Source organism: Phyllostomus hastatus, unplaced genomic scaffold (genome assembly GCF_019186645.2).
Source record: "Phyllostomus hastatus isolate PE091 unplaced genomic scaffold, TTU_PhHast_1.1 phas_scaffold_1224, whole genome shotgun sequence".
Lineage (NCBI taxonomy): Eukaryota > Metazoa > Chordata > Mammalia > Chiroptera > Phyllostomidae > Phyllostomus > Phyllostomus hastatus.
This window is the reverse complement of record NW_025334008.1, coordinates 1,399,507-1,425,191: the sequence shown is the minus strand read 5'-3', so window position 1 is coordinate 1,425,191 and position 25,685 is coordinate 1,399,507. Positions and strand designations below refer to the sequence as shown.

At 52.2% G+C, this 25,685-nt stretch overlaps 1 protein-coding gene across 7 annotated transcripts in view; it reads right to left on the bottom strand.

The window, feature by feature from the left end:
- Positions 1–25,685, bottom strand: part of MYH14 (myosin heavy chain 14) — an 83,824-nt gene that overhangs the window by 36,879 nt on the left and 21,260 nt on the right. For 6 of the 7 annotated variants that reach the window (XM_045856190.1, XM_045856192.1, XM_045856191.1 and 3 more), the window contains exons 4-16: positions 24,537–24,564; positions 24,308–24,410; positions 23,622–23,645; positions 22,234–22,326; positions 21,835–21,898; positions 19,343–19,441; positions 18,244–18,384; positions 10,200–10,295; positions 6,942–7,060; positions 5,533–5,685; positions 5,220–5,393; positions 4,747–4,920; positions 3,277–3,391 (exon numbers count right to left, since the gene is read on the bottom strand). In XM_045856190.1, coding sequence (XP_045712146.1) covers positions 3,277–3,391; positions 4,747–4,920; positions 5,220–5,393; positions 5,533–5,685; positions 6,942–7,060; positions 10,200–10,295; positions 18,244–18,384; positions 19,343–19,441; positions 21,835–21,898; positions 22,234–22,326; positions 23,622–23,645; positions 24,308–24,410; positions 24,537–24,564 — 1,383 coding nt within the window. The remainder of the gene's footprint in view (positions 1–3,276; positions 3,392–4,746; positions 4,921–5,219; positions 5,394–5,532; positions 5,686–6,941; positions 7,061–10,199; positions 10,296–18,243; positions 18,385–19,342; positions 19,442–21,834; positions 21,899–22,233; positions 22,327–23,621; positions 23,646–24,307; positions 24,411–24,536; positions 24,565–25,685) is intronic. The other variant, XM_045856195.1, reaches the window with a different exon arrangement.

Sequence of the window (25,685 nt, the reverse complement as noted above, 5' to 3'; positions counted from 1 at the left end):
CGTCCTCTCAAACGCTGACCTCTGACTCCTCTTCTACTCAAGGACATGACCTTCGTTTTCCTTACTGACCGGTGAGGACAACAACAGCAAAGGCTAAGTTAGCACTCGTTCTCTGCCGGACACCTCTGGCTTATTTCAAAGACTGTAAGAATCGCTCCCATTTTACAGGTGATAAACCAAGGCACAAACACAACACGGCTACAGCATTTGAGGAGCATAAAACAGAGTCATGTTAAAAATGTAATAGTCTGCCCTGGCTGGGGTGGCTCAGTGGATTGAGTGCCAGCCTGTGAACCAAAGGGTCACCAGTTCGATCCCCAGTCAGAGCACATGCCTGGGTTGTAGGCCAGGTCCCCAGTGGGAGGCATGTGAGAGGCAACTACACATTGATATTTCTCTCTCTCTCTTTCTTCTTGCCTTCTCCTCTCTAAAAATAAACAAATAATTTTAAAAAATGTTATAGTCTCCACCCTGGCCCGGTGGCTCCATTGGTTGGATCACTGTCCTGTGTACCAAAAGGTTGCAGGTTCGGTGCCTGATTAGGGAGTGTACAGGAGGCAATCAATGGATGTTTCTCTTTCTATCTCTCTCCCTCCCTCTCTCTCTGAAATCAATGAATATATTCTCAGGAGAGGATTTTTTAAAATGCCATAGAATCTGGCTTTTATGTGAAATAAAGCCATCTGCCTCACATTCAGCATTTTTCTAGAAAGGCCTGACTTCATGGTCCCTGTTTCTCTACTGTCATTTGATGGTACTGTCACTTCAGTTAGTGAGAAATACCCATTCAAATTCAGTGACCACACCATGTCCCATTTCTCAGGATCCTGCAGCTGGGGCTGACTCTGATGTCCTGCTGTCCCCAGTGAGGAGGGTCACCAGTGGTCAGCCAGACTATCTGCCTTTAGGCAGGACTGGGTGTATGGTGGGGGCTCAAACATAGCATTTTCCTCCATAGATTCAACTCTCCCTCCCACTGCTGTACTTAGAGTTATTATCACAATGATAATTACCATTCATTAAGCTCTTATAGCACAGATAAGAGCCGAGGCTCTGGGACTCGATATCCTGGGTTCAAATCCTGGCTCTGCCACTTACTGGCTGTGCAATCTTGGGCTGGTGTCTTAGCCTCTCTGTGCTTTGATTTCCTCATCTGTGTAAGGGGAGTAGTAGTACTAACACCTGCCTCAGTGGGTCATTCAGAGAATGCTATGTGTTGATAATCATAGAAGGGCTTTGCACAATGCAAGGCACATAGTAAGTGCTCAATAAATGCCAGCCAGTAGTAGCACCATTGTACTTCTGCATGCAATTCAGTTAGAAGAAGGCATTGAATCTGGAAACTGCCGAGGGAGCCGACCAGGAGGAAGAAGGAGCGTGAGAGACCTCCTTATGGAGAAAAGAGGGGACGGATATTCAAAAGCAGGTTCCCGGTCCAACGGGCCCACCCTCCTCATCTGGCGAATCTCACCCATCAGCGCATGGCAACACCCACCCCCTGGTGGAGAAACAGCAGAGCCGCGCCTCCCTGAAGATCCTGGGGGCGATGGCGGGAAGGAGCCAAGGAAAGAGAATTGCTGGAAGCCCCCGTGTTCTGGGAGGTGAAGACAGATGTGGGGAGATGGTGAAGGATGGGGGGATGCCAAGGGAGCAGCATGAGAAGAGTATGAGAGGGCAGCGGAAAGAAAAAACAGAGGGAAGTGTTATTAGTCAACAGCACAGGGCAAAGCAGGAGGGAAAGCCTGAATACTGGCCACAAACAGTTAAAGCCAGGGAGACTGTCCTGTTCACCTTTGTGTCTACCCACCAAGGCATCAATGTTGGCTGAAAGGACAAATGTCCACAGTGAGACTTAATGCCTGAGGGAAGATCTCTCTCAGCCTCTCTCAGCGTAGAGGCTGAGTTTGTACATTTTATTAGGTATCTTTTCCCCCTGACTTCCAGGAAGCTCGAGCATTACCTCAAGGCCTCCACCCAGCTTGTGGCATTTGTCTCTCAGAGGCTCATCTCCTTCACCTTTTCTCCTGGGCCACTAGGATGCTGCAATTCAACTCTGGGCTCAGGTAAAATTGTGGGAGAAGTAACCCTGTACCACTGTTTCCACTTTCTCTCTTGGAACCCTTTGAGGGTCTGCCACACACGGGGTGGGACGTATGAGGGATTGCTGGGGACATCGTGTGTTCATGGATGAGGCACAGAGTTTAAACAAGTGGGTTGGGTGGGGGTGATTTTCAGCCTGAAGGAGATGATTCTCATAGCAGAATCTGGTTTGGTTGCTGAGCTGCTTTTCAATCCCTCTGGTGTAAACTCTCTGAGACACAAATATCAAATTTTTCTTTTTCAACTCAGCTCACAAGATCAAGGTACCCCAAGTGCCTTTTTGCTTCATGAGCTTGTTTTGGAGACCACTCATCTTGCTTATTTTGTTCTCTTGTCTAGTTGCATTGGCTGGCATTTCTACAATTATGCTTTTCACTTCAATCAAAGATTAAGGTAAACAGACAGATTCTGGAAACCCGGAATCAGAAAAAAATCAAGATGCTGGTGCTGCCAGTTGTATAAAATCATCTCTCAAACCTCCTCTAAGGATGGGGGTGCAACAGACAAGGCTTGGAGAAGTACAGGGTTTTACCCCAAAGGCATTTGGCTTTTCTGCCCGTGCCTCTTAGAGGTGTGATTCTGAAAATGCTGATGGGCAAATTCACATGGGTCTTGTTGGAGCAAGAAAACTCCAAAACTGTATCTCAGTCTGTTGCTTCCTCCTTCTTCCTGGGGACCCTACAGGGAACTTTGTTGTGAGGGAGCAAAGAAAGAAAAAGTCTAAAAGTTGGCCCACCTGTAAAATGCCACCCTCCCAAGCTCTCTTGTTATTAATTCTTTTCCAGTCGAATGTCTTTTCAGGGATCATATGCCATCTACAAATAACATTGTCCCTTTCTTTACAATACCCACACACTTATTTCTTTTTCTGGCCTGATTGCATAGGCTAGTATTGTCAAAACTGTTTTACACAGTGTTGACAGTGGGCATCCTTGCCTCATTTAAGGAGACGTGTTTTATCGTTGAATGTGATGCTGGCTTCAGACATCAATCAGTCAACACTAATTGGGAACACAACTGTCAGACTATCTGGCCTGCCTGCCTAAGTTCCGCGTCTGAGCAGACAATTCAGCCTCTGGAGCAGAGATGCTCACGCTTCGGGTTGGGAGAAGGGACGCCCAGAGCTGCAGGGATAGGGCCCCAGGGAGTAGGTGTGGGGAGAGAGCCAGTCCTCACCGTCTTTCCAGATCTCCGCTGTTAGCCGATCTGTGCTCTGGTGCAGCAGAGCTGCGACGTTGTCATTCAGAGGGTCCATGTTTTTCATCAGCCACTCATTGGCCTTGTAGTCGACCTGCGCGGAGTCAGATATTGGAAGGTGGTGAACTTGCAGGTTCACTGGCTCTCGGGATTTGCCAGCTCCAGGGTTCACCGTGGAAGAGAGGGCGTTGGTGCCACCTTGTGTGCATATCTTGAACTGCACCCGCACCAGCAAGACTCCTCTCCCTTGACTTCCCTGCCCACCCCTGACCGGCCCATCACCACTTTCTTCCTTATTCATTCTACTCCAGATGCACTGGCTTCCGCACACTTCTGCACTCTTCCTCAAACCTGCAACCTCGTTTCCACCTCAACATTTTTACCCTAGCCATCCCAGACGCCTGGATTCTCTCTTTGTGGATTTTCCCACGGATGACTGCTTGGGGGAATTCAGGGTTTTGCTTTGAGAGTTCCACAGAGTCACAGTCTGGACAACGACTCCCCCCACCGGACAGGGGCTCCCTGAGGCTGGGGCCTGGGTCCGACTCACCTCAGCACAGGGCTGGCACCAGGAAGACATAGAAAATGTTTGGGAAACTTAGTTCCATACGCAGAACACCCACGGGGCTCCTGCCTCCGGACAGCTGTGCTTGCCGTTCCCTCCGCCCGCAGAGCCCCGCCCCCGCCCCCAGCCTTTCCAGCACTGGTACACATGATTTAGACCATACAGCCCCCAAGCCAAATCGCAACTACTGCCCCTTTTAGTAAATAAAGTTTTATTGGAATACAGCCTCCGTGTGTGTATTCATTTCTGTATTGCCTGTGGCTTCCCTCACGCTACAGTGGCAGAATCGAGGGGTTGTGACAGTGCCCCCACAAAGCTGAAACTATTTACTAAAAGTGTTTGCTGACCCTGGGGTGGGATTCAAGATCAAGTGTCACACTCCTCCATGGAAACTTCCCTGGCGTTCCCCTCTGGGCTTCGACTTCGACCCCTCCCTCAGCCACCCCTATGAAAGCACTTGTCAGCCTTCTGCCCCGATTGTCTGTGCTTGCCTCCCTTCCAGATAAGGAACTTCATCAGGACACAAACCGTGTCTGACTTGGGTCCCCAAAGTTGCTCAGCACAGGGCCGAGCACACAACACACGTCTGCTGAATAAGTGGATAAAATGCACATAATTCCCCACTTGGCAAACTCCTATCCATCCCTCAAAGCCTATTGTAAATATCCCCTCTTGGAGGAAGCCTTTGATGATTTCATCAGAGGGTGCTCACTCCTCCTGGGGCTTTCTTAGCCCCTGCCTTGTCTGGGTCTTGTCCCAGTGGACATTTGGTGGCCCCTGCTCTTCCTCTGCACCCTCCCCCATGTCTGCACCCTCCCCCACATCTGCAGCTGAGTTATTGCCATGCCCACTCACAGGCCCCAAGGCTGGCCCCAGCCGCCTACCTTGCCCGCATAGTGCAAGACGCTGAAGTCAGCCTGGTCCCGCAGGTGCCTCGGCCGCTGGAACTTGGGGTGGCCACCCTGCTCCTGGGCCACCTTCTCTACGAAAGACTTGTCCGTGGCCTTTGGGAACCAGCACTCCTCGTCCAGTAGGGCCAGGAGTCCAGGGGGGTTGGCCTGACCGTGAACAGGAAGGGGAGAGCAGGTCAGATCCCCAAATACCAGACACTTAGGTTGCAGTTAGCTTTTTGTTTTTATAAGTGACACTTGGGCAGAGAACCAAACATGAGAACAATAGTCAGTCGTAGCCATGGATCAGCCCTGTGACTGGAGCTGGGCCCCGTGGCAGGCCCGGTCCAGCTCCTGCTCTTCTAGCGGTCACACAGAAGCAATGTCGTCTTCTCCTTTTCACTGACCGGGAGGCCCGAGGCCCGAGGCCTGAGGAGGTGAGGGGAGACGGGTGTGGGCTCGCTCACCGGCCGCTCGATGAGGTCAATGCAAGGCTGCAGGTCGAGGCCAAAGTCAAGGAAGGTCCAGGGGATGCCCTCACGCTGGTACTCCTCCTGCTCCAGCACGAACATGGTGTGGTTGAAGAGTTGCTGCAGCTTCTCGTTGGTGTAGTTGATGCACAGCTGCTCGAAGGAGTTCAGCTGCAGGGGTGAGGGGACGCGTGAGAGAGGGGACAGGGGCCCGAGGGGGGGACAGAGACCCAGAGGCAGGGGAACAGAGAGAAGGGGACAGGGCAGCATGACAGAGCCCTCAGGCCCCAGCTGGGTGAGAAGCACAGACCTGGAAGATCTCGAAGCCGGCGATGTCCAGAATGCCCAGGAAGGAGGCGCCCTGGCGGGGGCTGCGGTCCAGGGCCCGGTTGAGGCGCAGGACGAGCCAGCGGAAGAGGCGCTCATAGGTGGCCTTGGCCAGGGCTTCCAGCGCGAAGTCAGCCTGCGTGCGGCACAGGGTGCAGAGTGAGGGCCCAGCCTGTCCCCAGGACCACTGAGGAGACACTGGGCCCCCATCCCCCCACCCCTACCCCCACCATGGTTCAAGAATGATGACATTAACAGCCGCCACCATTACTCAGCCCTACTATGCTCCAGTGACTGTGTGAAGCCCTCAGGGCTCATTAGCTCATTAAAACAACCCCTCTTCTGCCTGCCTCCTGGAACAATTAGCAAAACAATGAAGAAGGTGGACTCCAGAGCCTGACAACCTGGGTTTGAATCCTGCCTCTATCACTTAGAGACTGTGTTACCTCAGGTTGTGAATAAACCTCTCTGAGCCTCAATTTCTTCATTGGTGAAATGGGTCCTAATAGAACCTGAGCTGAGAGTGGAACCACGGTCAGTGTGACCTCCGGTCCCCAGTCCTCATCTTGCCCATGGCATCTCCTTCATCCCAGGGCCCTGAGTGCCCAGCCTGGGGTCCGGCAGAGGCCTCCACCCAAGAGCTGGATCCTGAAAACCACGACTTCTTCCCACCCCCACCACTGCCAGCTGGTCTGAGCCACACTGTTGTTTGCTTGGATTATGGTGGCAGCCTTCTCCCAACTCCCTGTTTCCACCTGTGTGCCCCCCCACTCCGCAACTCCACTCTCCACACAGAAGACAAGTGGGTCTTTGTTAAAAAAAAAAATACCCTGAATCAAATCACTCTCTGGCTTAAACCCTTCCTGGTCTCCTGCTGCAGCCTGAAGAAAACTCACCTCCTTATTGTGGCTGCTAAGACCCTGAGTGATCTGTCCCCTCCCAACCACTCTGCCAGCAGCTTCAACCACCCTCTTCCCCATGCTGTAGCCTCACCCGCCTCCTTAATGTCCCCACCTTGCCAAGCTTCTCCCAACCCCAGGGCTTTGCATGGGCTGTCCCCTCTGCCTTGACCGGTCTAGCTCTCAGCTGGAACTTTACCTCCTCCGAGAGAACCTTCCTGACCATGCAGCCCTCTCTTTCACAGAAGGCACACCCGTCTGCAAACACCCTGCTTCTCTTCCTTTATTATGTTTTCCTCCTACAGCCTGCGTTCCACATTGCCCTCACTGCTTTCACTCCGGGGACCCAGCCCAGAACCTCGAACTGAGCAAACGGCAAAGGTTTGAGCAAGCAAGGAAACACGGGTCTCAGCCATTTAAAGACCCAGGAGCTTGGCGCTGGAGGTTGGGGTGGGGCGGAGGCCCTATACCCGCGCCCCCCTAGCACGCCCACCTGCTCCTTCGTCTGCGCTTTCTGCACGTAGTCTCGGCCAACTTTGATGCGGGGTGTGAGCAGGGCGCGGGAGAAATCCGTCACCCCCAGTCCCAGCAGGCGGCAGAGCTTCTGGGCAGCTGCGGACGACAGGCACCAAGATCGGTTCCGCGTTCAGCCCCGGGAAGCGGCCCCGGTCCCGCCCTCGCCGTGGGGGAACGAAGCCCTCCAGCCCCCTGTCCCCCGCCACCCCCCCGCCGCCTTTCCCACTGGGGTCATCACAGGTCCTAACGGTGTGCAGGTCCTCTGTTGGGAGCCCAGCAATTCTCTTCTGGAACCCCCAAGTGGGCGAAAATAGTCCCGATGTGAGCAAAGACGGGACTACGGGGGCTGTTTGAATGGTGGATGGGAAAACTATCCGGTAAAGCAAGCAAGTGTGATAACATGTTAATGTTAGAACGTAGAATCTATCTAGGTGGTGGGTATCTGGGAGTTTACTAGAAAATTCTTTCAACGTCTCTAAGTTTGAAGATTTCCTAATAAAATGTTGGGGGGTAAGATATCAGAATAAGAGTTCATTGAGGTGGCCAAACCCAAAATAAACATTTAAAAATTCATTGCTTTTCTATATTGTGGAAAAGAGGAAAAAGGTAAAAATAAACTAAAAAGACCATTTACAATGACAAGAAAAAATAAACAAGTTGAGAGTGAAAATGGGGACAGGGAATGAAGCCCTTTGACAAATGCAGAAACAGCCCTGGCCCAATAGCTTAGTGGGTTGGAGCATCATTCCATACACCAAAGGTCGTAGGTTTGATCCTTAGGGCACATGCCTAGGCTGCAGGTTCAATCCCCAGTCAGGGCTTGTACAGGAGGCAACCAGTCAATGTTTCTCACATCTATGTTTCTCCCTCCCTCTCTCTCCCCTTCTTTCTAATATCAACAAATATATCCTCAGGTGAGGGTTTTAAAAAATACTTTGAAAACTGAAGAAACACAACATGTTTCTAAACAAATCCTTTCAGGCTTTCTACATGTCTGAAAAAAATTTTACAAGAAGGGACAAAATTATGTTGGAAACCGAGAGAAGAGGGAATTTAAGGGGACAGTGGGAAGGGTTCACAGGAACAAACTTAAAGGACACATGGTCATAAACTAAGGGGAGGGTGGTAATGGGAGGGAAGTGGGGAGGGTGGGAGGGGGGACTGGATTGGGAGTAAAAAGGAGAAAACTGTATTTGAACAATGATTTAAAAAATTATGTTGGAAACTATTTAATAAAATAGAACAAAGGGGAAGCCCTGGCTGGCGTAGCTCAATGGATTGGGCGCGGGCTGGGAACCAAAGTGTCCCAGGTTCGATTCCCAGCCAGGGCACATTCCTGGGTTGCAGGCCACGGCCCCCAGCAACCGCACATTGATGTTTCTCTCTTTCTCTCTCTCTCTCCCTCCCTTCCCTCTCTAAAAAATAAATAAATAAAATATTAAATAGAACAAAGGGGATAAAACACTAAATGGACCCTGACTGTGGCTCAGTGGTTGGGCATCATCCTGCAAAAGGAAAGGTCAGTGGTTCGATTCCTGGTCAGGGCACATGCCTGGGTTGCGGGCCAGGTGCCCAGCTGAGGGTGCATGAGAGGCAACCACACATTGATGTTTCTCTCCCTCTCTCCCTCCCTTCCCTTCTCTTTAAAAAAAATAGATGAAATCTTTAAAAAGTACTTTTTTATTTTGAATAATTTTAGATTTACAGAAAAGTTGAAAAGAAAAAAAAGCCCTGGCTGGCGTGACTTAGTGGATTGAGCACCAGCCTGTGAACCAAAGGGTTGCCCATTCAATTCCCAGTCAGAGTACATGCCTGGGTTGTGGGCCAGGTCCCCAGTAGGGGGCGCTAAGAGACAATCACACATAATGTTTCCCTCTCTTCCTTCCCTTCTCTTCAGAAATAAATAAATAAAATCTTTAAAAAGAAAGAAAGAAAAGAAAAACAGTTACTACCAATACTCAGATCCAGCAAAAATGAAAAAGAAAAAGTAAAAATGCCTCAGAGGAAACACACAAAAATGCCAACAGAGATTATTTCTCAGAGGTCCTGAGGATTTAATTTCTTCTTTCTGTTTTGTTGGGGGGGGTTGTTTTGTTTTTTGCAGGGGGTACAATTGCAGTTTCTAATTCTCCTACAGTAAACTTGCATTATAAGGGAAGTAGTTAAGAACCAAAAGAAGTCATTTGGAGTACTATACTACCAGCGACAAGGTGGCTTTATAGGGGTTTAAGCCTTTGCCCCTTGCCAGCTGGGGAATCCCACATGCTGCTTCTCCTGTTAATGTTTGCAAATGCAGAAAGAGTGAAATACACCAGATTTCAAAGGAGGCCAGTTACACCGACACCCAGTTCTCATAGGCCTCAGATGAAGGAACTCTGGTACAGTTCTAGTCAAAAACCTTGAAAAGTCACCCTCAATGAATGAAGGGGGAAAAGCAGGTTTCCAAACAGTTGATAAAATCTGGTCCCAACTCTGCAAACCAAATGAACACGTGTGCAGAGCACACCCACCAGGTGTGTGAACAGAGTCCCAGCACCCCAGGTGATGGCTCTAACCCACACACCGTGGGTGACGCCCCTTCCTTCACATTCTTGGTGCCAGGCCACTTTTGAAAATGAGCCCTTAAGATTTTATAATCAGGACAGAAAGCTCTTTCCATTTCAAGGGGAAAGGGATATGAAGCATGATTCCATTTCTGTGACAATTATTTCCACACGGATACCAACATAGAACAAAGCCCAGAGAGAAATATCCTGAAGTGTTAGCAGTAATTATCCCTCAGGAGTATGATTATGGGTAATTTTCCTGCCTTTATGCTGCTCCATCTGTCAGATTTCCCCCATCCAGCTTGTATTATTTTGTAATAATAAGGAAGCACAGTTATTTCCATTTTGATAAAAAAAGACTATCGACTATAATTCTGCTTTTGAAAGGTATATGTATATATATATATATATATACACCTCCTGGTCCCAAATATATATATATTTGGCAGGTCTCTCCAAGGGGCTGGGGTGCCTGAGACCCTGCTGTCCCCTATATGGCACACTGGTGTTGTTCAGACTCTAACCAAGGATCACACTTTTTACAACAGGAGAAGGGTGGGGAAATGCTATGTTGGTAAAGACTCAGCAAAGGGCAGGAAATCAGAGTGGCCGGGCTGGGGAGAGGGCGCCGTGTGCGTGGAACAGGAATGCAGGGTCGCGTGGGTGGGCAGCAGGCCAGGGGGTGTCACCTGTGTTGTCGGGCATGGAGGCTTGATCGGTGTTGCGCTCTCTCTTCAGGACAATGTTGCCGAACTGGAGAACCGCCGAGACCATCCGCAGCATGGCTAAGGGGTGGGGGAGAGAGGGAGAGAGAAGGAGAGAGAGAGAGAGATATCACTATGGCTCCAGACACTGTGTATGGGCTTAACTAGCCCCTTAGAAATCTAGCTTTAAGCTCCTGTGCCAGCCCTGGCTGGTGTGGCTCAGCGGTTTGATCGAGGGCCTACAAACCAAAGGATCGCTGGTTGGATTCCCAGTCAGGGCACATGTCTGGGTTGTGGAACAGGTCCCCCAGTTGGGGATGAACGACAGGCAACCACACACTGATGTTTCTCCCCCTCTCTAAAAAGAAATAAATCTTTTAAATTTTTTAAAATAAATAATACAGGAATAAACTCCATGTTTCGAGTACTCATAACTGTGCACCTACATCTGCCCCTCCCTGTATATTGTGGCTTCATTCGCATTGAACTCACGGCCGACAGTACTATGCCACCTGCCTGAAGGAAGCTCATCTAACACGCACATTTTCTCCCTAAGGCACATCCCATCCTCCCTGTGCTCAGGGATGCCAGCCAGCGCTCCAGCGCTGTGCTTGGAAGGCGTTATATACTGTGAGCTCACCACCAACAACCAAAAAAGCACAAAAATGCTAAAAATTCAACAGACCACAGTAAGGACACTGGTTTACAGCACGAGAGCTGAAACAAGGCGTCAGGGCGTCCCCTGGCACTGGGCAACGCAAATCCTGCCCCCCCCAACCGTTAATGACCGCAAACGCTCCAGGAGTGTTGGGGTTACAAATACATGTAGTGTGCAGGGGAGTTCCCAAATGCAGAAACGAGGATGTACACATGGTCCCCAACGTGCGATGGTTCGAATTATGATTCTTCAGATTTACGAAGGTGCAAAAGTGATACACCTTCAGTAGAGACCATACTGGGGTTTATCAGGCGGTAACACTATTGTGAGTCTCAGACCCTCTGTCTTAGCTCCTCCGTACGGAGCGGCTAGTAAGCGCGTCAAAAGCGGGTAATGCTGCCCCCTAGTGTACATCTCGGGAAGGTGTAGGGTTTGGTTGACAAAGACTGGGGGCCACTGAGGCAAAGTGCGGGGTGTTTCTGGATGTCGCAGGGAGTGGGCAGGCGAGGACAGGAATCAGACACCCCTCTGGGCCGCAAAGAATTGCCCACATCCCGTGAGACTCCTAAACGTCCCATTGGACGGTCACATCGGTGAAATAATGGTTTCTCTTGATCGGACACGAATCCCAACTACTATCTGTATAAACACCAAAGGGTGTGGTTTTAACACACAGTGAGTTTTCCAGGAGGGGAACCACTGTGCAATCCGAGGAAAGACTGTTGTTTGTTTTGCTCAGAATTTCCTTTAGATCCAGTCAGCATTTGAGAACCCTCTCGCTTCCAACAGCAAAGCTGCATGCGGTATTTGCGTCCAGCACGCAACACACCTGCACTGGACTGAGCTTGTATCCACCGCTTTCATGGGGATGCCACGGATCAGGTGGCACGCACCCAGGCGCCTCACCAACTGCCAGTGCTAGGACAGTCCTCATGATTTACGGACTGAAATGGACACCGACTTTTTTTTTTTTTAACATTCTGCATGCCAGGTCTTGTTCCACTTACAAAAGAACTCATTTAACCTTTGTAACAACTCAATGAGGCAAGTTCTGCGATAGCAATTTACAGATAGGAAACTGGGTAAAATCCTCATTTGACAGATGGGGAAACCGAGGCACATCCGGGAATGAGCTTGAACGGCAGACCTGAGATTTGAACGAAGGTGGTCTGACTCTGGGGTCTATATTTTTATTGACTGTGGTTCCTTTTTCCTCCCTCTTCTAGCGTAAAATTCTAATGTAAACACGTACATAGAGCAAACGTACAGAGAACAGTACAAACACCCTGCTCAGTGAGTCTTTACGAAGAGAAGGCTCCTGGGAGCCAACTCCTCGGTCGCCCCCTGCTGGCCATTCACTGAACACGGATGAATTTCACAATGACGGTTGCAACCCTTGCGCATTTTTGGGTGCCTGTGCTATCGCCCTACATAGTTTACCTAGAAAAAGTGGGTGGTGCAGGGGTGAGGAGGGTGTACCCTCCTGGGATACTCCTGCCAAAAATGCGTAACAGAATCTAATCGCGAGGAAACACACCCAAATTTGAGACAAAACAACTAGTCTGTAATTGTCAAAAGTGTCAAGGTCATGAATGATAAAGACAGACTCAGGAACCGTGCCAGGAGGACAGAGAGCAATGTGATGACTACACGCCACCTGTGATCCCAGGCTGGGGAAGCGTGTCTCTGTGTGTGTGTAACTTAAAAGAACTTTTTTTCTTTGCTATAAAGCACATTATTGGGAAAACTGGCATAGGGTCTGTGAAAAACTTTTTTTGTATAAAAGACATCAGTGAGATAACATGGATTTTGGATTAGATAATAGTACCAATCATGGCAATGTTATCGACCTGATGAGAATACTGCGCTGTGACTGTAACAGACCATGTTCTTAGCAAACACACATCACAGATTCAGGGGCCAGTAGCTGAACAGTGCTAAGACGCCCACCTCTGAACTCCTGGGCCTTGTGAGGGTTACCTTGCAGAGCAAAATGGACTTTTCAGGCATAATTAACTTAAGGATTGTGAGATGGGAGGCTATCCCAGATTATCCAGGTGGGCTCCGAAGGTAATCCTAGAGGCTGTTACGAAAGGAGGAGCTGCCCTGACCAGTGTGGCTCAGTGGGTTGCATGTCGTCCCGCAAAGCAAAAGGTCACTGGTTTGATTCCAGGTCAGGGTACATGCCTGGGCCTGTGGCTTGGTCCCCATTTGGGGGCACTCGAGAGGCAATCCATCGATGTTTCTTTCACACTTCAATGTTTCTCTCCCTCTCTTCCTCCCTTTCCCTCTCTCTAAAAATAAGATAAATCTTTTTTAAAAAACGGAGAAGCTATGTGAGCAGAGGTTAGAATGATTCTCTCTGAAGACAGAGGAAGGGGCTACAAGCCAAGGGATGAGCCCTCGGAAGCTGGAAAAGGCAAGAAAATGGATTCTCCCTGGAGCCTGCAGGGGGAACCAGCCCTACCGACACCCTGATTTTTGCCCAGTGAGGCTGATTTTGGAATTCCAACTTCAGAACTGTAAGAGAATAAATGTGTGTTGTTTTAAGCCACTGAGTTTATGGTCATTTGTGACAGTAGCCTTAGGAAATGAATACGAAGGGTAAAAGGGCACCTTGCCCACACCCCTGTTCTCACACGGCTCAGCAATTAGATAAAACAGGATAAAGCACATGTGGCAACAGGGGACTCTGGGAGAAGAGCATGTGGCAATTCTGGGTATTCTTTTTTTTTTAGTTGTTTATTTTTAGACAGAAGGGAAGAGGGGAGAAAGACAGGGAGAGAGACATCAATGTGTGGTTGCCTCTCGCATACCCCCTACCAGGGACCTGGCCCGCAACCCAGGCATGTGCTCTGACTGAGAATCTAACCAGAGACCCTTTGGTTTGCAGGCCGGCACTCAATCCACTGAGCCACACCAGCCAGGGCTAAAAAAGTGTTGTTTTTTTTTCTAAATCCCTGAAAACAAAAGAAGGTGTCACTGGCCTGACAGCTTTGGCAGGCCTTACCCTGAAGGACACACAAGAAACTGCTAAGAGATGTGGCCTCCTGGGAGCTGGGGACATTTGAATGATTATACACCTTTTATTCTTTTGGAGTTTCATACCTTTTGAAATGTGAGGCCTAGTCCAAAAAAAAATCACTGTCCAAAAAGGACACGGTTTCTGGAATTAGAGAGTGAGACTGTACGCACAACCTTGTGAGTATACCACAAACTACACCGTACACCTCACAGACAGCGAATTTTAAGTGTGTAAATTCTATCTAAATAAAAGCTTTTGTATAGTTTGCAGGGAGAGCTGGGTGTGCAACAGATATTCATTTTTCCTCTCCGTCTCCACTGCCATCATAACTCCTTGTGGAAAATGTCTGTTCCTTACTCATCTCGGAACTGTGTGCTCTGCATACGGGAAGAGCTGCATAAATGTTCTCCTGAGTGAACTCCAGCTTGTCAGTTTCGGGGGAAGAATTCCTTCCATGATCCCCACTGCCTCTCGGTCTAGCCTCTTGTTTGAGTCTTCAGCCTCCTGTTTCCTACCTTCCCACGCCCTCCAGCGCGGGGTCCCTTCCCTGACTTCAACCAACTGCGCCAGCCTCTCAGCTCCTCCCACAGGCCTTTGCGCAGGCAGTTCCCTCCCCCGAACCGCCTCTCACACAGCATCTGCACCCGGGTAATTCCCGGTGGACAATAAGGGCTCGGCCAAGGCCCGAATCCTCCAGCCGCCACCCTGACCCTACCCCCAGGCTGTCAGCACCCCGCGACACGCAGTCACCCTTGCACAGGCTCAGCTTTAATCCACCGCTGTGGTGTGAATCCCCCTGGGTCTGAGTGCTCCACGAGTCCGGGGCTCATTCTGTCCAGGTCACTGTTAGCTTCGCTCGGGCCCACAGATTTCCTCGTGTTGAGTGAATAGATGTATATTAATGAATAACTGGCAGAATTAACTAAGGGGGGACACAGTACTGAATGGTGGCAGTTTGCTGTGACCTTGGGCAAGCAGGGGGCCTCCTAGGCCTCGGTTTCCCTGGCTGCTCAGTGGGAGGGGCTGGGCTCAGGAGTCTCTGGTTCTGCTCATCTGGGGGCGGGGTGGTTGGGGGCAACAGTGAGCCCCCAAAATGCAGGGAGGCTCCTAGCGGGGTGCCTCCCAAAAGATACATATTACCCCTGAGAAACTGAAATATCATTCAGTCCTTAATGTCAGCTCGGGCCTGGCCCAGAATAGCTTTTTACAGTTGGCTTAGGAACCTGCGCTGGTGCCAAGCACCAAGATGAACCTGACGCTTGAGGAGCTGGCACTTAGTTCTCACTGACTTCAGCCCAGCCGATCGCAGGCAAGCCTCGGCCTGCGGAGGCCCAGGGCTGGCGACGCGCTCCTGCCTTCGGTGAGTGACGACCCACCTTCCCGGAGGCCAGGCTCCGACTCAGCCTCTTGGGGTGGCCTTTACGGCGCCAGTGCAGGCACGCGGACAATGGCTGTCCTGCCCGGGCTGGCCCCCGATGCTGTCTGACCTGCTGCCCTGGGCTTCCCAGGGGGCGACCCAGAGGTGCCCGCCTGCCTGTCTGGGAAGGGTCCAGGGCTGGCTTTGGAGTCAGTACCTCCTGATCAGTTGCGGGGAGCCCCGGGCAGATGCCCCACCTCCCTGGACCTCTGTCTCCTTTTGTCAAAAGGAGAGTCTATGAAAAGGTGACCCCCGGCTTCAGTCCTTGTGCATGAAACACAAAATCAGCTATAAGGACTCAGCCCACCTATCACACCAGCAAAAGCCAAAAAACTCACAGAGGTCGGGCTGATGTGCAGAGGGAGGAAACAGAGGCTCAGAGAATGGGAAACTAGCGCCACCTTCTGGACGGTGACGAGGTGGATTGTCTACAATTAAAATTCACGGGGGTTGAGGAGCATACCTGGGGGAGTGGAGGGTGGGGTTAGAGGTGAAACCCAATAAGCCACGAGTGGGTAAATGTTGGATCTGATGCCAAATGCCCAGGGGGCCATTACGCTCTGCTCTCTACTTTCATATATGTTTGAAATGTCCCATAATAATAAGATAAAAATCAAAATTATTCAGCAATAAAAAGGAATGAATCTCTGATCCGTGCTATGTCATGGGTGAACCACGGAACATCAAGCTGAGTGAAAAAAGCCAGACACAAAGGACCTCGTGTCACACGACTTCATCTATAGGGAAGGCCCAGGATGGGCAAACCCATAGAGACAGGGAGTCAGTGATTGGCTGCCAGGGGCTGGTGGGTGACCTCAAAGGGTGCAAGTTCTCTCCTTGGGCCACTGATAATGTTCTAAAATTGATGGTGATGGGCACACAACCCCCTGAATGCATGAACATCCGCCAACTTGTATACTTTAAATAGGTCAATGGTGCCCCAGCAGGTGTGGCTCAATGGACTGAGTGCCAGCCTGTGAACCAGAGGGTTGCCAGTTTGATTCCCAGTCAGGGCACATACCTGGGTTGCAGGCGGATCCCCAGTAGGGGGGGCACGAGAGAGGCAACCACACATTGATGTTTCTCTCCCTCTCTTTCTCCCTCCTTTCCCCTCTCTCTAAAAATACATACAATATTTTTTTAAATAAAAAACTAATTTAAAAAAGAAAGGCTGGAGTGGGCAGTGCTTTAGCAGACTTGGTTCTCCCAGGACAACCTTTGGCCATATTCATATGTCATATGTTGTGCCAGAGGGTTATTTGAGGAGACGTGTGTCAGGAGGCCAGGTGGAATCTGAGGGGCCAGGCGGGGAGGCCCAGCCCTGCCCCCCATCTGAATGTGTTTGCCAGCTGCCCAGGGAGGAGAGTGGAGACAGGCAGGCGGGGCAGTTATGCAACTGCGGTTGGGGAATCCAGCAGGGAGGCCTGAGACCCTGTGTCAATACGCCCGAGGAGGCCGGCCTGTGGGCAGCCGGGCAGACGGCCGAGCAGGCACTGGGCTTGCAGCCCTTCCCCTTGGGCCCTGGAGCCACCAGCAATAGCTCCCGGGGCCTCTGGCCCTGCCGGGGACCAGAGGACAGCGAGACCGGCCCTGGCCCTGCTCAGCCCTGGAAACCAGGGTCTTTCCTCACGGCCCGGTGAAAGTAATCATAGTTCACCGAAAGGTCAAAACTTTCGGCTGACAAAACAGACTGATGCCAACCTCTACATGTCTCTTATAGGTTGAATCACGCCCCCCCCTAAAAAAAAAGATACACTGACGTCCTAATCCCCAGGACCTCTGAGAATGTGACCTTATGGGCAGTGGGTCAGGGCAGATGCAATCACTTCAGTTAAGATGAGGTTGCACTGGTGGTGGGCCCCTAATCCAGGATGAGGGGTGTCCCTATCACAGGTACAAACTGCACACACAGGTGTGCACTCAGGGAGAACGCCGTGTGAACAGGAAGGCGGAGGGTGGGCAGTGCGTCTGCAGGCGGAGGAACTGGGAAGGTTGCCAGGAAACCACCAGACGCCAGGGGAGAGGCAGGGCAACAAACTCTGGCAACACCTGGATCGCAGACTTCTGGCCTCCACACCCCGGACACAGTCAGTTTCTGCAGTGTGAGGGGCTCAATTTGGGGTGCTTTGTGATGGTGGCCCTAGTAGACGAGTATGGTACTGCAACAGGACTACTGTGAAAACGTGCTGTTGGGTGACAAGGTCAGAGGCAAACCGACAATGACGAAGGCTGAGGATCTGATGAGCGTTTCACACCAGGGCCACGCAGCCCAGACCGAGACCTTCTTCCCTGCACCCTGGCCACTGCAGCCTCCTCCCAACCTTCAGTCTACCCTCCACACGGCCCTGCCCTGCTCCCAGCGCCCCCAGGACAAAGTCCCAGCCCCTCAGGCTAGAATTTGAGGCCCGAGTGCCTCTGCAGTGCCCTCCCTCACTCTCCTCAGTCACATACTAGACAAACTTTCAACCCTTCAAACCTGCCACGCCTTTCCTGCCTCAGGGCCTTTGCACAGGCTGTTCCCCCTGCCTGCCATGCTCTTCCCCGGTGTCACCCACGCTCACTCCCCGAGCTCCCCCAGGCCTTTGCTCAGTCATCGCCATCTCAGAGGGCCCCTCCTAACTCCCTGCTTCAAGCTGTGCCCTCCCCCTCCCCCCGCATTCCATGTTCTATTTTCCTCCCCAGCACTCATCACCTCCTCATAGACCACAGAATTCCTTATCTATCTGGGCTGTGGTTCTCATTCAGGCAGTCTCCCCAGGACAGGGGTGTTTATCAGTGTCATTTCCTGCTGTGGCCCCGGTGTCCGCACACAGTTCTTGCTCAATCAACGCTTGAGCAAATAAACCAAGGAATGAATGGCCAGGCCCCTCCACAACTGCCTGCCCTGCAGAGCCCGCCCCCACCCTCCACGGACGCAGGCCTCACTCACAGGTGATCTCCTCGTGGGTGAATCCCAGCACCCTCAGGGACTCCAGCGTCTCCTGGAAGAGCTCCCGCTCCTGGCCCGGAGAGGACGCCGGCCCATTGGTGAGGAAGCGGTAGTGGGAGCAGGGCTCCAGGAGGAGGTCGGCTGCAGGGGGAACAAGCGGAGGCCAAGGTCAAGGGCCAACTGTGGAGTCAGACTCACATCCTGGCTTCCTCAGAGGCCACCCCAGACGTGTCACTCCCCCACTGGGAACCTCTGTCTCCTCCTCTGTGAAATGAGTGAGGAGGATCCCTTCCTCACAGGTTCAGTGCAAGGGCTTGGCATGGAGTGGGTGCTTAGCACACCTTAGGTCTTTAATCTTCCCTCTTTCCATAGAGATTCTCAAGTCTTGGAATTGCCCAGAGCAGGCAGGAGCCGCCAGTAGGCAGAAGCAATGGGCCCAAGGGCATCCGAGTGAGTGGAAGCGGTGGGACAGCAGGGACCAGCAGCAGAGGGCAGGTGGGCTCAGGAGCCACCGTGCACAGGAGCCTGGGTGAGGAGCGGCCAGGAGGAGGCCCAAGCTCTGGGGCAGCAGGAGTTGGAAGGAGAGGGAGTCACAGGGCAGCGGGACCACAGTCCGTAGCCAGCAGGCAGGAGGAGCGTGAGCAGGAGGTGGGAAGAGCCTCAGGCAGCAGCCAGAGTGAGGGGAGCTGCGAAGCCACACAGACCAGGACCCCAGGGACCCATGAGGCAGCGGGAGCTGCGTCAAAGCTGGAGTTGCACCCGCCGGAGTGAGCAGAAGAGACGTGAGTGGGAACAGGAGCCACACAGCCATGTGGCCAGTGTGATCAAGACCCAGGAGACGGCGGGACCAGAGGGCAGCAGAATCCACCCAGCAACTCGGGCGGCGGGGATGGGGTGGAGTTGGGGGGTGTTGGCTCGACTCCCTTCTGGCAAAAGTTGTGAGGTGGCAGGATCCAGGAGAGGACAGAATCCGATGCCCAGCAGGAGCCTGATGTGTACAAACGCCTCCCATTTCCTCCCCCAGGGGACCCAGAGAAGCTGGAAGCCCATGTGCTGCCCCCCACTCCCCCGGCAGCGGGCAGTGGGCAGCGACACTGACCCTTGAGCTGCTCTCCCGCACCGCCCAGCAGCTGGTAGAAGATGTGGAAGCTGCACTCGTCCTTGGCCTGGCGGATGGCCCGAGACTTCTCCAGCAGGTCTGGGTGGGGGCAAGTCAAGGCACCATGGAAGCGGGGAGGGACGGGGCCCCACCCGGCCCCCTCAATCCATTCTGCCCCCCTGCTATCCCATAATGCAGCCCCGGCCGGGGACCTTGCCACTAACGGGGTGAGTGGCCTAGGGTATGTCACTTAAGCAGTTGTGCTTCACTTTCCCCAGCTGTGCAAGGGGCTAGATCACCACACCCACTGGTGAGTTGCTGCAGGAATAAATGAGTTGAACTAAGAGTATCTCCCGCTGCCCTGGCTGGTGTAGCTCGGTGGGTTGAGTGCGGGCTGCTAACCAGAGGGTCACAGGTTCGATTCCCAGTCAGGGCACATGCCTGGGTTGCGGGCCAGGTCCCCAGTGAGGGTCACGTGAGAAGCAACCACACATTGATGTTTCTCTCTCTCTCTCCCTCTTTCTCTCTCCCTTCCTTTCTCTCTAAAAATAAATGAATAAAATCTTTAAAAATTAAAAAAAAAAAAAAGAATATCTCCTGCCACCATTTCCCCTTGCACCCTCAGGTTCCCTGTCTGGGTATTGAGGCTGCTGGCTCCTCCCTCTGAGGAAAGTCCCCTCACTCGTTCACACACTGAGACTGGTGACACACTTTAGAGTAAATAAAACACCCAATAACGCATCTACCCCTCCCCACCACAGTTTTGCTTGGCAGTCATAACAAGGAGCCTGGCCCAAGATTCACTGTGTACCGAGAGGTCTGTTGGCTTAAAGCCGTGGGGTCACTAGCCTGTGAGGACATGGGGAGCAGGGGGAGAGGGCCCCACAAGGCAGGGTGGGGTGGGGGAAGCACACGCAACCAGACAGCCCTGAGCCTTGGTTTCCTCTTGAGTTAAATGGGAGATGCCGGCGCCTGCCTCTGGGGCTCAGAGAGAGAGAATGGTGGGGGGGATAATGTACAGAGAGGCCCCAGGGCCACACCAGGCACACGGGAAACACTCAGGACATGTGGGGGCTGGCGGTGGGGGGTGTCTGACAGAGCCCAAGTCCCATCAGATTGGCCTGGGAGTGGCACCTGCTCCTAGGAGCATCTGTCCACCGGCTGGTGATAGGCCAGGAGGCAGAGAGCCGTGTCCAGTGGGGGCAGCAGCCGCAGGTGCATGAGGAGTGTGGAAGGGAGAAAGTTAGCGTTCAAACACAGTCAGGGAGGACAAGCGTGAAGCTAAAAAGAGGCTGCAGGGACCACGGGGTGGGAGGAGGTGGGAGCCAGCAGGATGGACAGGGCAGGAAGGGTCCTGAGCCCTCAGAGCCCATGTGTGTGGGAGCCACAATGCAGAGAAGCCGTGGGCCTTGGGGACTTGGGCAGCAGGAGTTGGTGACTGCAGGGGACAGACACCAGGCCTCCCGGTGTTGTTCCCCAGACTTCAGGAGACAGGGAGCTCATCAGTCACCCCTGGGCACGGGGATATGGTTTCTCATTAATATCATTAACATTACAATGAATTATGATTAATCGATAATATGAACATCAATAAAGACATTGTTAATTCGCTCCAATCATTAACTTCCAATAACCAGAGCTTGTTATTGACTGCTTACTATGTGGTGGGTGCTGTGCTAAGACTTTGACCCAACTGTCCTCTAAACCCTTCTAGGGCAGGTTCTGTGAGCCTCCCCCTTCCACAGAGGGGGAAACTGAGGCACAGAGCAGTCTCATCACGTGCCCAGCGTCCCAACAGCCTCCAAGCCGCAGAGCTGGATGGGAGCCCAGGTCTGCACGACGTGGTTGGTCTGCACTCCGGGAGCTCCCATGTTTTACTTTGTAAATTCCTGCCGAGCTTTCAGGCCTCCTGAGCACAGCAGGGCGGACTCCGCAGGCCGAGACTGCCCTTGGCTGGGGGCTGGGAACCTGGGTTTCGGAGTGGCTCCCGTAGCCGGCACGGTCCGAGATGACCCGGTGCGGAACACCCGCTTTCCTCTGGGGAGTCTGGGATGTCGGTATGTTCCGGGCAGGGGGGGCGGGCTGGCGACCAGTACCCAGAAAAAACCCCGGGAGCTGAACTGTGGCATGAGTATGACTACGTGCTGCGGCCTGTGAGACCTCCCAGTGCATCCACGAACCTGAGGACGGTCCCCGACCCACCACCCCGCAGCAAGTCCGTGCTGGCCTTCCGATAAAAGCAGGGGAAGCCCCCGCTGTCCTCCTCCCCGGTGCCCCGGTGCCCCGATGCCGTCTCTATCCCTCCCCAAGGTGTTGCGATCCTTCCCCTTCTACAGAGGGGGAAACTGAGGCACAGCTTCTGAGCCGCAGGAGCCGGGGTTCCCTGCGGGACCGACGCCTGTGTCCTGTAAGTAGTGAGATCCCAAGAGCCTCCCTCCTCAGCTGCCCTTGTTCCCCACCGCCATCAGCGGGCTCAGGGCCCTGAAGGATACAGGTCTCGATGTTGGCGCCCACGATGTACCCAGCAACATCAAAGTTGATGCGGATGAATTTGCCCTGGGAGGTAAGAGGGTGGAGGGGGCTGAATTGAGGGTCCTCTTCCTCCAGAAGGTTTGAAGAGCAACCCCCACCCACACTCATTCCTCCTGGAGCCAGGACGGGCCTCTCGACTTTCTCCGGCCCATCCCCTGAGTCCCGCCCCCATCGTGGGGGTCTCAGCAAGGGGCTCCCTGGGGGATCCAAGGTCCAGGCCTTCTCTCCTCAAGAGCCAGGCCCCCAGCGGCCCTGGCCCCTCCTCCCTCAGTAAACCCCCACATCTTGCCCCCCCCCCCACATGCCCAGTTGCTGTTAGGCTGCCAGGCTGACAGGCACTGCCGTCTCTCAGCACTCACAAATCGGGAGGAGTTGTCGTTCTTCACTGTCTTCGCATTGCCGAAGGCCTCCAGGATGGGATTGGCCTGAAGAAGCTGCCGCTCCAGCTCGCCCTGTGGGGTGGGGGCGGGGCAGGGGGAAATGGCACCTGAGCGAGAACATGGGCAGGAGGCTGGGGTCTGGTTACAGCTGACGGGAGTGTGTGTGTGTGTGTGTGTGTGTGTGTGTGTGTGTGTGAAGGACCTCTGTGGATCTGGGTGTGTGCCTACACCCGGTACCCGGGGGGTGCCTGTCAGTCTATTGTCAAGAGAACGAGGAAACATCTCTAGGCTAAATCATTGAGCAGAAACAAAGTAAAACAAACATACAAAAAAATTGCAGAACAATACCTACAATATGATCCCATCAATGAAAAAAAAATCAAAGAAAAAACACCACCAAACAAGACTCCCATTTCTACAGGTGTATATATATACATTTTTATATATAAAAATGTTTATAAACATTTAGAGAAAGGTCTACAAGGATATACACCAAACTGTCAACAGTGCAAGCCACTCCAAGGAAGGGGCACTGAGAAAAAGAAAGGAATTTCACTGTATCTGATTTCTGGGTTCTTGCTGTTGCAGTGAATAAGTACTCATGAATCACTTGTGGAATTAGTTAAGGAAAAACCTACACCACCTATATAAAGTGTTTCAAACTGGCACATCATAGACACTCACGAAGTGAGTAGTGCTAGTGTCCTTCCTATGGGTAGGGATCTTACTCTAAACTTCCCCACAGCCATCTTGGTGTCAGAGCCAGGAACATAGTAGGTGCTCGATATATAGCAGTTTCCTTAGCCTCCTTCCTAGTCAGGTTCTCTAGTGCATGGACTGTTTCTTTAATTTCCCTGTGAGCCCTCAGAGACAGCCTGAGCTGAAGGCCTAAAATAAATGTCAGTGTGGGTCTCTCAGGTTTGTGAATTCTTAGGGTCTATGGGTCCCATCGACAAACATTTAGCAGATTAGCAATACATTGTACTTTTGGTTTCTAAGTTATTTCATGTTGGTATCTGTGGCCAGTCTGCACATACATAGTAGAGCTAATGTAATTAGTATTGCAAACTGGGCTCTATAGACACACAGTAGGACCACACAAAATGACAGCACAAACCCTGGGTGTGTTTGTTCAGTAGGACTGCCGTAAACAACAGTGAGTGACCCAGTGTACACACAGTAGGATTGCATTAAATGACAGTGCAGAGTCCGATGTGCACCTAGTAGGACTGCCATAAGCAGCAGGGAAGCTCCCTGGCAGGTGTGACCACCAGTGCCTTGGGCCCCGTCTGTCAGAAAGGCCATGTGTTGGGATGATTTGGGTGGCATTAGGACAGCATGACTCGAGGTGGTTCCCTGCTACTCACATAAGACACGGCGCTGGTGGAGGCCTGAGGAAGTCACAGGACACGAGACACGGATCGGGACACGGACCAGGACACGGCACATGAAACGTGGACAGACATACAGGTGAACCGGCGGTCTCGGGTGTGGCCAGGGCAGAGGGGGGTGAGGGGGAGAGACAAGGTGTGTGGAGCGGGGTGGCCTGGGGGGACCACGACGCCTGGGTCTGAATCCATTCTAGCCCTTGCTGGGTGTGTGACCACCAAAACCGACTCACCCCAGCTGTGCCTCTGGTTTATCATCTTTAACACAGGAAAATAACACCCACCCCACTGGAGTGTTAAATTAATGTGAGCAAAGGGACAAGCAATATACAAATGCCCATTTATAAAGCCCATGAGGGCATTGCAAGTACCTAAACCAGGCCTGACACACAGTAGGTGCTCAGGAATGTAAGCACCTACTATGTGCCTGGTGGTGTTACAAAGGCCAATGAGTCCAAGAGCTGGCGCTTGCATTTCTTGTCCACCTGCCACTGCTCCCAGCACTACATCAGGCACTTAGTAGGTGCACAGGCAGCATGGGAAGCCAGGAGAAGACCCACAACTGTGGTGCCCCATGAAGGATGTTACAGAGGAGGCAGAGACTGAGGTTGAGAGGGCATTGTTGGTGGCAGGGTTTAGAGCATGTCCCAAGGGAGGTCACTTACCGGTACGCCTGGCTCTTTCCTACCCTTTGGCGATGATGCCACATGGGCAAGGTACTGGATGACCTTCTTGGTGTTTTCTGTCTTCCCAGCTCCGGACTCCCCGCTATGCAGGGGAACAAGGGGAAGTAAGAGGGTCAGCAACGGTTTCAGGTAAACCCCACCCATTCCAAGGAGAGCCACACCCAGCTCAGACCCCGCCTCCACCAGGAAGCCCTTCGGGATTACTCACGTGCAGAGAATGGACTGATCCTCACGATCTGCAGGGGACAGAGGGAAACATGTCACTGGGGATGGTCTCTCCTGCAGGACCCCAGCCGCTTATGCTGGCCACTCCCTTTTCAAAATCATCCCCCCGGGGGATAAGGGAAAGCTTGGGTTTTGATGTGTGATCCCTCTGGATTCCAGTACCCCACCCAACTCGGCTTCTTGTGTGCTGTGTGACCCTGGGAAAGCAACTGTCCCTCTCTGAGCTTCAGTTTCCTCACCTGAGAAAACAATAAACTCTAACTAAACAGCATGAAATTCACTCAACAGACTTCAATTTGAGGCCCTCCCTATGCTGAACATGAGATCCGAAGACAAGAGAGCAAGATCCTGGACCCCAGATAGGCAGCAGTCGAGGACTCTGGGTTCGAATCCCACCTCAGCCGCCCACCCACCAGTGGGACCATGAGTGATGACTGCAATGCCCTGCGCCTCAGCGTTCCATCTGGAAGCCAGGAGATGAGCTCACTTGCTTCGTGAGTTTGCTATGCGGTCAAATGTGTTAACCAATGAAATGCCCTTGCCGTGGAATAGGCACTCACCCTTACTTTATTGTACCTTCACTCTTAAGATACAATAACAGGGGCCCTGGCTGGTGTGGCTCAGTGGATTGAGTGCTGGCCTGCAAACCAAAGGGCTGCTGGTTTGATTCTCAGTCAGGGCACATGCTTGGGTTTCAGGCTAGGTTTCCAGTAGGGGGCGCACAAGAGGCAACCACACAGTGATGTTTTTCTCCCTCTTTCTCCCTCCTTTCCCCTCTCTCTAAAAATAAATAAATAAATAAAATCTTTTTTTTAAAAGGATATAATAACAGCTGAAAGCTATACAAATAAATGTATAACAGATTATATAACCAGGTAAGTGTCACCTATGATTAAGTTTTAATAAATGTATAAAGTGAATATAAAGACATGACATCTAAATATGTTCTATTGCAGGGTGACAAACTCATTTTCACTGGGGGCCACGTCAGCCTCAAGGGTGCCTTCAAAGGGCGGAATGTAATGTTAGGACTGTGTAAATGTAACTACTCCTTAACCAGGTGCAAGGAGCTCTACAGCCAGCCCTTTGAAGACACCCGCGAGGCTGACGTGGCCCCCAGTGAAGATGAGCT